The sequence below is a fragment of the Argentina anserina genome, chromosome 3, assembly GCF_933775445.1.
Source record: "Argentina anserina chromosome 3, drPotAnse1.1, whole genome shotgun sequence".
Classification (NCBI taxonomy): Eukaryota; Viridiplantae; Streptophyta; class Magnoliopsida; order Rosales; family Rosaceae; genus Argentina; species Argentina anserina.
This window is the reverse complement of record NC_065874.1, coordinates 6,415,105-6,427,958: the sequence shown is the minus strand read 5'-3', so window position 1 is coordinate 6,427,958 and position 12,854 is coordinate 6,415,105. Positions and strand designations below refer to the sequence as shown.

Genomic DNA, 12,854 nt, shown 5'->3' with positions numbered 1-12,854 from the left:
CACGTTCATAACGCTGTTACGACAACTACGTACGTACAGGATGGGGGTAATGGGTTGATTCTAGCTTGTTAATGTCATCTTGTACATGAAAACAAGGTCATTGCCACGCAACAATAAAAGACAGAGATTCATTGCATTTTTATGTTCAGTGGTCTGCCTTGAAGGGCTTGAATGATCATGCATTAGAATGGACCAGCAGAAAGTGAGTTATGCATATCCAAAGAAGAGAATTTGAGTAATTAATAAAGGTAATTTGGAATTCAGCTACTGAAGATCTAGCTATATGTCGAGATCCCTTTGATTTTTCTCGTCAAAATACCCATTTACATGTCGATATCTGGGGGCTACTTGTATATGTGATATGTCTTAATGCTTAGAACATTGATACATGAAATTGGTGGTTGTTAAGATGTACGTGCTAGATTATTCAAGAGTGTGTTTTTTTTTCTAGGTTGCCTAGTTATTTATCTTCTTAAGGGAAAGCAACTAACCAATTACTTCAATCAAACTGTTTGGATATATATGTTGCTTTTTCTGGGTAAACCCAGTTGCCGATATTTATTAATTAATATATATTATAAATAATGTTCTTGTCATTTTCACTGAAAAATCAGAAGATATATACAATCTCAGTGCAATAGAAATATTTATATATACACGAATCATTTTAGTTAGTGATAACAACATCATATATGGGATCCACGTTGAGTAGTTCGTTTGCTTCTTGGTGTTGCCTTCTACAGATTATGACTTATTCATGCAGTTTTTGTTACTTCTGTAAGCCATCTTCTACCAGACAATACACGTATGGCAGAATTTGTGGTTTCTTGTAAAGTTTTATAACTGAGTGTAGTATTTCACATATTCTGGCAGAAGCGACGAATATATAAGACCAAGTTTTTTCTTCTATCATTATTCACAACAATTACGGTTTACGGCTGCAACCATTCCACATTATAAGAAAACAATTTGGACTTGAAATAATTTGCAATAAATACATGATCGAGAACCTGTAAGGGTTGTCTAGGAAACAAATTTAAGATGGTTGACCTGTAAGGATCGGTCTTACTAATCAGGTCAACCTTCGTTCTCATTGATATCAAGAAACAGTATTATTATTTTTCCCTTTGTTTAAAAACTTAGTTTTCAGATTTTCAGATTTTCATTTTCATTTTCATATGTATCATGTGAATGCATGCATATGCTTGGTGCCATTAATTGATATCTGTATAGTCGTCGATCGATCTCGGGTATATATATACGGCTTCATATATATATGTATATCAGGCTTCATCATTATTAGTGTATGATCGAGAACCATGTGTGCTTCAATGGCGTGAGAAGGCCGTTCACGATATCAACGGATTCAAACAATAAAAATCTACTCTGGATCACAAGGCTTAGTTGCTCGTGAGCTATATGATTCCTAGGAGCTAGTTTTTCATAGATAATCATCAACATGTTTTTAAATAGGATAAGGTCTGAGAAAGAATCATGCGTATTCCCAGAAAATAAAATAGGAATATATGGTAACAGAATAACAGTCACCATCCAGTTGAGGGATCAATATATATAATATATGACAATTTACATTAGAAAATGAAGCATGCTTGTTCATCAATTTGGAATTTTGAAAAAGATGGGTTGAGTATATTAATTTATATGGCATGCATGCAGAGGTTATTATTGAAATATGTTAGAATCAACTTGTATTTTGGTTTTGAAAGTCTCATGCTGGTCACAGAGGGACAAAAGATCCCAAATAAATGGGTCCAAAAACAAATTTTGAAAAAATCCCACAATGAATCTGCGTCATGAATTGTCGCTTTCAAGTAGACAATCCATTAATTAAACAAAACAATGATCGATGATTGTTTTCTCTGTGAATCTTATTCTCTTGCATCCACTTGGAGCTAAGTGCATGCCAAGTGCTACTGCTAAAACAAACCCAACTAATTATGAAAGGGAACTCTATCGTATTATATATATAATTTATATGATTCTGCAGAGATAAATATTTAGAATAGTGTGTTTATTTTTAATTATCAAAGAACCTTATTAATTGATTAACAACCACAATGCTGAAATGCCACTACTTTGTATTCGATGGCTATGATAATTGAAGTCGCACCAGTGTAGGAACTTGTTGCATGATTGCATCACACGGCACTATACTATTTAATCAGAAAAACGAATATCAGTAAATTTTCAGCACTTGCGTGAATAATTCTAGCTAATCCATGTGGGATAAACAAACCCCGGAGAAAAGATATATAGAAGAGTGCTGCACGATCGAGCACAATCAACCATGTAATTACTGGGGAGCCCATTCCAACAACTAACCCATAGTTGATAGTTTAGACTAATATGACCGATGTTAGTTTATTGACAAAATAATGATGATATCATGAATTATTTCCATTAGTGTTGTTCTACTATATCACAAGTTCATGAAACTTTATCATCATGTCCAACCAAACGATTCCCATCCAGTCAATCATCTTCAGCGATCAAGTTGTTTTCTTCGTTTAGGGCAAGTCCTAAAAATAATACACAAGCGTTCGATCCTGGCCAGCTTGAGAAGAAAATATACTAATCAACTACTCCTGGGGGTGTATCAGATCAAGGAAGAGGGACATGAAGTACAACATTCTGTGTACATATATACAGTGCTTCTCGGTTGCGGAGGTTCGGACAGGTTTTCCATCCAGATTTTCGCCGTTGCACTACGATCCGGAGACTGTCGACCCCGTTTCTTTTTACCGGAGTGACACCACACCTCTTAGATGATGTTGTGACAAAGAAGAAGGTTAAAAAGATCTCGATCTCTTTCGCCTTCTTCTTCGCAGCAATAGCGTATAAGAGGTGTGGTGTCACTCCAATTAGAAGAAACGGCGTCGCCAGCATCCAAATTGTAGAGAAACGGCGAAAATCTGGATGGAAAATCTGTCCAGACCTCCGCAATCGAGAAGCACTACATATATATATATATATAAATCAACTAAATGCAATAAGAACTATGATTCATCCTCGATCAAGTTCGAAAAGACACGTGGAATATAAGTAAACAACCTGGTTCGCTGTTAATTAGTTAAAGCGACTTGCAGTGTACGACAGTTTATTCAGGTCATACATAATAATTAGAGATTTAAGAGATTTGATTAGGACAAAGTGGCTGATGGTGCTTTGATTAGGGTTTCCCGTTGAGTACTGATCGATCTGAATATTAAATAGCCTCGAACTGACAGCTATCTATTGATGTGGCATAATGACATATCTTTCACTAAACTATAATTCACCGCTAATTAACTTTCCATATACGAATCATGTAGCCGACAAAAGCCATTGTATTCGATTGGTTATGTTGTGCAATTTATACCTCTCTATAATCGTACCACTCGATCGAATGAGATGATATCATTAAATACATTGAAGCAGCTTGTGCCCTAATTCATTCCAACTCATGGAGAATTTAATATCTGATATCTGATTTAATATTGAAGCAGCCTAGACTGTGCCCTAATATCTAATATTGAATCAGTGTTTAAAAAACACAGATTACTCTTTTTATTGACCATATCAACGGCCGGATAAAACAATTAAGATTGGGATTATGCACTTGCATGCATTTTCACTTGCATTTATATAATATCTGATTGAAATATAGTGCAGTATGACAGTGTATAGTACATTCTCAAAAAAATTAATATATATATAACAGTGTATAGTACGTAAATTAATACAGTGATTGGCTCGAAGCGTATTAGCATGTTATATAGAATTCTATGGGTTTTTTTTTCTCAAAATTCCACACGGGTCATGCATGCTAGAAGCTGGCAATGACAAGTGACAAATATAAAGAACTTTGGTGTATTTGGAAAATAGATAATGATTTCCTGAAGAGTCAAATTTCAAATATCTCTAAGTTATAAAGGGAAATGTGGCTGTCAACTATAATCCATTCATAGTTGTACCTCCAATTCAAATTAACAACAGCGTACGTCTTCTGTTTCGACCGTGAGTTATACTTTTCTTATTGCATGAAATGTATGCATTACCAATTCCTTAATTAATAAAAGGTGCATCACCAATTTTATGACTTGACATTTTAATTTTTTTTATCCAAATTATTGGACCGATCACCTTTGTCTGCTTGGTTAATCTTCAACTGATACCACGGCGCTGCTCTACTTATTATTTAAGTCTTTGAAGTAGACATATCAACTCCTATAGTTGATGGTTGAAATAATTTTTTAGGTGACTTGTCTCGTTTAATCATCGAATATTCATAGCAACCACGTCTTATCTTAAACCCTCGTGTTCAGTCGTGCCATGTCTAGCAATATATATTTCAGTACATAACTTTGTAATTTGACCGATCTCACGTACAACCTCATGCGCGCGTAAGGTAATATAGAATGCTGCCGATTCAACGTGTCCTAAAAAAACAAAGATTGGTTTAGCACATCTCTAGTCTCTTTCTCAAGCACACACTATGCATATATGTACAAATGTACGCAAGTGAGTGAGAAGAACAAATTCATCTTCGGCTTATTTTGATGTTATTGCAGATGGCAGTTGGGAGTTGAGTTATATATAATAAGTGGTAAAGGTAATGGGGACACATAATTAAGCACACTCAATTAAACAAACAAAGTTTGCTAGCTTGTGATTACACGCTAAGCCTTTCCTAGTCAAAGAAAGAGACATCTAGATTGAGCTAGCTAGGTTTATGCTTAGGAAATATACTTTACATGGAAAACTAATTACAAACAAAAGGGTTTAGCAAAATTTTCTTTTCCTTAGGCTTTGGGTTCTTCATTTGGAAAAGACAGAAGGCTACATCAATTTGAATTTGACTAGACCCAAAGATGGGGAATCACCTTATTACAGAATCATATCATTGAAAGGTTGAAGGCAAGAGATTTGGCCCGCGATTTTGAGGGGCAGACATCATTCTTTCGATAAAGAGTACGTGACAATAGTGACCACACTATAGGGGGGCTCTATAATATGCACAAATTTTCACTATCAATCTATGTTTGTCCAGCAGCCTCCAATAGAGAAATTCCAAAGAACTTGACATATGACATGTCTCGATCAGTTTGGTTTTTGGTTCCCATTTGGTCTGTATATAACTATATATATATATATATGTATATATATATATATATATTTGTGTTGTCAGAGAGATTTCGTCTTTTTCTTAATGCAGTTGTTAATCGGTTAGCTTGCCAATTTGACAAATCCAAATTAACAATAGAATTGAGTGGAAAGCCTGCAATGTCACAAAGTTGCGGCCAAGAATAACATAACAACCTATTCAAATATGGCTAAATACTTAATTGATTGATAACATGAAACGATTGAAAAATGGATTGTCAATGTATGTCTTTATCTTTATGCTTTCATATTTTTAAGGGAACAAGGATGAGTGGAATATTTCAACTATTTATGTGACAAACATCTTGAGGTGCGTCTAAAGTTGGGAAACAAATTGGTTGGACACAATGATCTTTCAACTATTCTTTTTCCCAATATTCCTAATCAATAATGCAATAAATTTAAGAAAAAACAATGCTGTTACACGATCATTCAGAATGGTTCAACTAAACTACAGTATTCGAGTGTCGATTATATATAGAGTCAAGATGATTAAGTCATTTATTGGATGTAATCAAATAGTTTTGAATTGATAATTTATTTCACGGACCCTAATCCATTTACCATATGATAGTGATGAATCATCATAAAGGTATTCAATGCACACAGATGCATTCCCATCAACACAAATTGATGGTTATTAGATTACATCAAGTGTTCGGTATACATATTGGTTATTTAGTTCACAATACATGTATATATGTTTAAGAATTGAGATTACATAATAAATTCTTGGTCGATCATTTACAATCTCAATGCATATAAATTTTTTCGCAAAATCATCGTATAATTTTACACAATACGGTAAGATCCAGTGAACTCGATCTGGACCTATTTGTTTCACATTGGCAGTATAAAATTAGCTATTCGGAAGTTGCATGTTGCATTGGCCATGCATGATTAGCTATTATAGTTTGACCTAATTAAGGAAAGCTCTTAGCTCTGTGTTAATACATTGATTAAGAATCTAGGCGGCGGCATTCATGATCCAACAAGACATGGTGGTGTCGAATCACTTGATCTCAATGTGCGACCTTATCTTTCACTAATTTGGTTTATTTCATTTTCAATTAGGCTGTTCATCACAATATACTTTAGCACAAACTCCTCAAATTACGGACTTTTGGGACTTTCGGAAGTAGGATCAAAGTGCTCGCATTGTTTACTTTACTATACATCAAGCACGATTGCTTTATCAATGACTATAATCTCACTAGCTATGATCACTGCTCTAGCCACCCACTTCAGAGAAAGCAATCAGTTTTCATCTTGTTTTTCTTGTTAAGATTAAAAGGTTTCATCTTGTTCTTAAATGATTAAATTACCGGCCAATATAAATTAATATGGAAAACATAAGGTAGTAGTAAAAGAAAATAGACATGCAAGAAGTTAGAACTTAAAATTGAAGGGAAAAGCCTGGTCGGTATTGCACCATTTGGTCTAGTACGTACCAATAGCATTAGGTAATAATCTCCTCTTTTAAGTGGAATGTCTGTAAGCTCGACTCACAGTGTACTAACTGTAGTATGGAAGTACAAACAAAAAGTAATTAATAAAAAAGAGGGAAAAAAACACGTACGCAAGGCTCTATGTTAAGATTGAAACAATAAATCTTCATTTGTAAAAAGTGCTATTCAGATAATTAAACTATTACTAAATAGCTAGTTCTAATCGACAGTCAGTCTAAAATGTAAAATATATGTGTTAATTTATTATATATTAATGTATGTTATATATTCTACATTCGACGTTTGATAACAGATATTATTTTTCTAATCTCATTTATAAATTCATATTAATCGTCGAATGTGAGATATATAATAACCCTCCGCAGATTTATAATGGGAAAAGGGTCGGCATGGCTGGCTGGCTCGTAGTGGCCATTGATGCTTGCAACCTAGGTTGCACGGACACATCATTGCAGTGTCGTATCGCGTGTCCGACACGGACACGCACACGCCCCAATACGCACAATACACGCGAGTATCCAAATTGGACACGCTGACACGCATCAACTCATAATAAAAGTGAAAGTGCTTATGGTGAGAATCGAACATTGGTCATCTAAGGCACTCAACAACTCCTCAATCATTCCAACTGATTCAGTTTTTATTATATTTATGCACACTTTAATATATATAAGGAGAGAAACTAGTGATAAAAATTAGAATGCTTGTGGTGGGATTTGAACCTTGGTTATCCAAGGTACTTATCAAGTCCTTAGCCATTCTAACAAGTTATGTTTTTATCATTTTAATGCACATTTTGACATATATATACATCTAAAATTTTAAATACCGTGTCTACATATCGAATCGTGTCCAATACGGACACTCGTGTCCGTGTCCGTGCTACTTAGCTTGCAACACTACTCCTCCGGTCATCTCTGTGAAACGAAATGAATGATCAACATCGACGAAGTTCCGTGGATACTTCTGTATAACTTTTCCTGTAGAACCGTAATTTGATCAATGGAATCAAACAGTACGTGATCTTAATTCAGAGAACAAAAAACAAACACAAAGTCGGACAATGCCACTATGCATGTTCCCCATCTTTACTTTAGAAATGATAATGCATGATATTTGGGTTGTTATATATCACTCTCTTTGATATGTTTTCATTTTGGAAAATCCCCCTTTACCCCTAGTTTCTTTTCAAGGGGGTTAATAAAACTGAAGCACGCGTTTGAGTTGAACAGTTGAACGGTGCGGGTTAGATTGGTTGCCCCAATTGGAAATGATGGAAGCAAAGCAATAATAGATCCCAAGAAAAAAAGAAAGAAAATGTAACAGAGAAAGCTGACTTAGCTATCGAGAGACGGTGGATATGAGAATCCATGATTGATCGAAATACCGATCTGTCGACATTTATATTTGCAATGTGTTTGGTGACAACTCCTTTATCTTTATCTTTATCTTTTATTTTTTTCTCTTCTAGGTTTGTGTTATTCCTTTTTAATTGTGCGTGTTTGAGAGGGAATTAAACTAGCTAGATGTTAGATAGTTTCAGACGAGGTGGGGATGCTGTTCTATCTTTTTTTTTTCTTTCTCCAACTTGGTCAATAGTTCAATACCCCCATAATATTACGGTCTCTCATATAATTCAATTTTGGAGTCTTGAAAACAAATTAGAAGCTCAAAAGTAAGTCCACTATGGCCGGTGCACTTAGAAATCCTAACATTTTGTTCAACAAAATGAAACAAATAATTTTTTAGACCACTTTTGACAGGTTAATCGATCATCTCTTAAGTACTTGTTAGACTTACTAAGAAAATGGTAAGTATTCCACATATGGAAGTGATGGAACAAGACTAGGGGTGGGTGTGGGTCGGGTCGGACCGGGTTTGGGCCTGCTTTCGACCCGTATCCTATGGTTTGGGAAATAGCCACAGACACCTGCTTCTCAAATGGACACCACCGAATATTTCGGTCGCCGAATTTTTGAGTCGGCTCGGATCGGTTTTGGGTTTACAACTGCTTTATAGGCTGGTGCAGGCAACGATGACATTATTGAAGGTTCCAATTTGTACATATGCAGATCTTGCTTGTGCCATGAATGGAGGAAACACTTAGTTTAGAGGCTCTGGCCTCTGGGTAGGATTTGGAGGTCAAGTTGAAAATTAGAGTTTTGGATACGATTGATGAAGATAATGATAGAAATCTGGGTTTTATTTGGGCGTTGTGGTTGAATTCAACAAGGGTTTGATGATTGGAGCGGCGGGATGAATGGGAAGTGCATGTGGGTTGACGGATGTGAATGAGAGAGGATTGAGAGTAGTAAAGGAGAGATAATCTGGTGTGGTGAGGTTCAATTGAACATACAAACAACAACCAATTAAATACAAGCAGCATATAACTTATTAAAATAATTTTAAAAATCTATACAGTGCGGTGCGGGTTTCTTCGGTCAAGTTGAGAGTTGAACCCGTTTTCCGAATTAAAGCGGTTGCGGTGCAGTTATTCCGGCGTCTACCACTATATAGCTTCGGTTCGGTGACCGCACCATTTTTTCCGGAGCGGTCCGGCCGCCTTTCATCATTGTGCGGTTATCTCTCACCCCTAGAACAAGTTATGTTTTACAACTAGAGAGACTATACTACTCTCTTACAAAATTTGTTATGACAAGTCTATTGTTCGCATATATATTATCATTTTTTCGGTTTGGAACAAATCAATATATAATCTGAAGAGTAACTAAATGATAGAAAAATTATTATATATACCCGGTATATAATCTACGTGATGTACCATTTTATTGTTATTTGTGTTTATTTCTGATTGGTTACTCATATTTAATTAATTTTTTCTTCTTTTACCACGTTTATGTTTAACACACCACGAAGTAATATAATGGACTGGGTACACCACATAGAACATGGAAGTACTACGTGGTGTTCCGGGTAAACATAAAAATTACTCCAAAATGATATTCAAGAATACAAAATGGAAAATTTACAAAAGATATTCACCCTTCACGTACCCAAATACATACCATGGAGGCATTGATCTTAATTAAGCATCCTTAATTAAAATTATGACGGTTTTATATTTTTCGAGTTTTAGAATATTTATTGAGCTTAATTGGCTGATATCTCAAAATGGAAACTGAATTTGGCAAATTAAAATTGGAAAAAAAAAGATCTTAGCCAAATGAAATGCACATGGTCCTTCACTATTAAGCAAAGCAAATAATTAATTGGGTAATATTCTCCCCAATTTTTATTATTTAATTTAATTTATGTCTTGATAAAACAAATTCATTTATGTCAATTCAAGTTTTGTTATTTGAGTCCTAATTATAGACTAAATTTATAGTGCACCATTTTGACTAAATAACTCCAAATCCCACGCTTCACGAAAACCTTGAAAAAGCCGTTTAGTTTGACTGTAGGCCCCCACTCCAGACTCCGCCACCGCACCGTAACCTCCCCTACCCGTGCCGCATCCAATCACCCACTCCGGAACCCTTCATCTGTCCGTACACGGAGAACCACCAGTTCCAAAAGGACACAAAAAGGAATGACGCGGGCCCCACAGACCAATGCAAAAACACAAGAGTGGTCCCACGGAGACGTGAAAACTGGGGCCGACCGCTTACTGTTCTGGGAACTCCCTACACGAACCTCGCACGTGCGACAGTGGCGCTGATGCCTCCGGGGGGCCCACACCAGAACCCTTCTATAATGGGAGGTCTACTGTGCTGGAGGGGGTTGTGTACGTGGCGGATATTTTGGGGAGAAGAAACAAAGTCATTAACTGCAGGGAATCAAAGCCCCTTCCTTCTTGTTCTTCTTCGTTCGAAATTTACATTCCTGTCCTTGGAGAACTAGAGATTGGTCTAATTACGGTAAAGTAAATCCCAGGGCAAATCCAAGAGAAAAATGGCGAGGTTATTCTCTGGATTTACGGGAATTGATTTAAATAAACACCGAATCTGACAAAATCTGGTCACCACCCATGTTTTCATATTTAGCATTTTATTTTCTTTTTCTACGTGTTTTTTAAAAGAAGGTAATTAATTAATGGATTTGGAAGACCTTCACTTTTTTCACACTTAAAAAGAAGGAAAAGGCTCAGCATAAGTTTCGTTCAGTCTCTCTGCATTTCGTGCTCTCTCCTCAAACCCTTCTCTCCCCCTCATCCCAACTCTTCTCTTCTCATACTATTTCACTCTACAAGACTACAACTAACAAGAAAATCACAGCAGCACCAAACTCATACATGGCGGTTGAAGCTCAGCATCACCACCTCTCTGTTTTCATTCCTTCGCAGTCGATACCGAATAGGTACTTGCAACAAATACAAATACAAGCCCTGCAAATCGTCTTATGTTTGAAGCAGTTTTAATTTGGTTGCGCTTCGTAATTCTTACGTGGTTTGGTTTATTATCTTTACAGAATGAAGAGTACTCAAGTAAACGGCAATATGTACAATAGCCAGATGGATTCCGGACTGCTTCTGGCTTCAACAATGCCGGAAAATTATCTTATGCCGTTGTATCAGTCTTCTATGTGTGATCAGGCTAAGACATCGATGAATCAGGCGGAAAGTGGTCTCACGTACAACAACTTCATATCTGCTCCGAGAAAACGGTCGAGAGATTCGTTAATGAATGAGTTTAACAATTTCACGGTTCCTCAGCAGAAGAAACTCTCGTCCGGTCTTTCATCATCGTTTCTCGACCAAGACATTGCCTTTCAGATCCAACAACAGCAATCAGAGATCGATCGATTCATTACCCAACATGTAAGTTTTAAGTTTACCATTTCTTATATGTTATTCCTCTGTTTAAGGCAGGCTAGCTGTTTTTTTTTCTTTTACGTTCTAAACAAAAATAGTGTGGCAAAAATTTCCAAATATGTTTGCAGTATGAGAATAAATTCCTAGTCTTTTCTTTTCTGATCATAAATTTTATTTGGTATTTGACAGACGGAAAAAGTGAGGCTAGAACTTGAAGAACAAAGACGACATGAATCACAAATGTTAGTGTCGGCAATTCAAGAGAGAATTGTCAAGAAATTACAAGAAAAAGATGACGAGATACAAAGGATGGGAAAGCTTAATTGGGTTCTTCAAGAAAGGGTAAAAAGTCTGTTCGTGGAAAATCAAATATGGAGGGACTTGGCACAATCAAACGAAGCGGCGGCCAATTCTCTGCGCTCCGATTTAGAACAAGTGCTGGCGCACGTCAGCGAAGAAGGGAACCAAACGGGAAATTTAGCCACTGCAGCTGCGCCCGAAGATGATGCAGAGTCATGCTGCGGTAGCAACGATTACGGACATGACACTGAAGTTGAGGGGCGGTTAGTTGGTTGCGCTGACACGGTGGTTGGCGGTGGCGATAGGATGTGCAAGAGGTGTGGCGTGAGAGAGTCAAAGGTGTTGTTGCTGCCATGCAGGCATCTTTGCCTTTGTACAATGTGCGGGTCTACCCTTCAAAATTGTCCAGTTTGTGATTCTGTCATGAATGCCAGCGTGCATGTTAATTTCTCTTAGAATTTAAATTTAGTTTGAACAGAGATATAATTTTTTAGTTTGAAAAAAAAAACAGAAGGAATTAGTGTAACGATTTGTTTATTATTTATCTTTTGCCTCGAGTAAATATTAGCGAATCAGATTATCTGCATCTTCAGTTTTCTTGGATGGATTTAACGTTTTATAATCTTATATGATTCTGAAAATTTTATGCCGGAATATGGAATAAACCGAGCGGGATGTTGCAATGTGAATCACATATCCATATTTAAAGTAAGGCAAATTGAATTGTCAAACAAGGATTGTGCTATACCGACCCAAGTTTTAACTTTGGCCACCCTTTTCCTTTAAACGAATTCAACTTTTCCTATTTGGAACGGTAAAGAATCAATGGCTTTCCAAACTTTTCTTAGGAGGTGTAGTATGAACGTGAAAGGACAGGATGCATTATTTATGGGGCATCTCTATCTTTCGGTTCATGCATAGACAACAAGTGCCAAAGTTGAGAAAGAGCTGAAAACTCGATAAGGCCAGGGTGAAAAACAGTGAGCAAATCATGAACTGTCAAGTTTTAGCAAACAATCATGATGGCTCATCTACCACAAAGTGGGGGGGGGGGGGGACCTGGATTCATTGGTTTTTTTTATCTTCTTCCCAATTTCATCGCTCAATTCTTTTCTTGATCGATGAATTGGTTGCTTTAGTATTTCTAT

At 36.4% G+C, this 12,854-nt stretch overlaps 1 protein-coding gene across 1 annotated transcript; it reads left to right on the top strand.

The window, feature by feature from the left end:
- The first annotated feature begins 10,789 nt into the window (after nt 1-10,789).
- On the top strand, nt 10,790-12,292 carry LOC126788105 (BOI-related E3 ubiquitin-protein ligase 1-like). The gene is made up of 3 exons (XM_050514068.1): nt 10,790-10,952; nt 11,064-11,412; nt 11,596-12,292. The coding sequence occupies exons 1-3, from the start codon at nt 10,888-10,890 to the stop codon at nt 12,160-12,162; spliced, it is 981 nt and encodes a 326-aa protein (XP_050370025.1). The 5' UTR covers nt 10,790-10,887; the 3' UTR covers nt 12,163-12,292.
- Nucleotides 12,293-12,854: the final 562 nt, after the last annotated feature.

What these genes read in the sequence shown, in the direction of transcription:
- LOC126788105 (XM_050514068.1), top strand. Translation starts at nt 10,888, where the DNA reads ATGGCGGTTGAAGCTCAGCATCACCACCTCTCTGTTTTCATTCCTTCG. An exon ending in TCGCAGTCGATACCGAATAG is followed by an intron (nt 10,953 to 11,063) that starts GTACTTGCAACA and finishes TTATCTTTACAG; the next exon opens with AATGAAGAGTACTCAAGTAA. An exon ending in ATCGATTCATTACCCAACAT is followed by an intron (nt 11,413 to 11,595) that starts GTAAGTTTTAAG and finishes GGTATTTGACAG; the next exon opens with ACGGAAAAAGTGAGGCTAGA.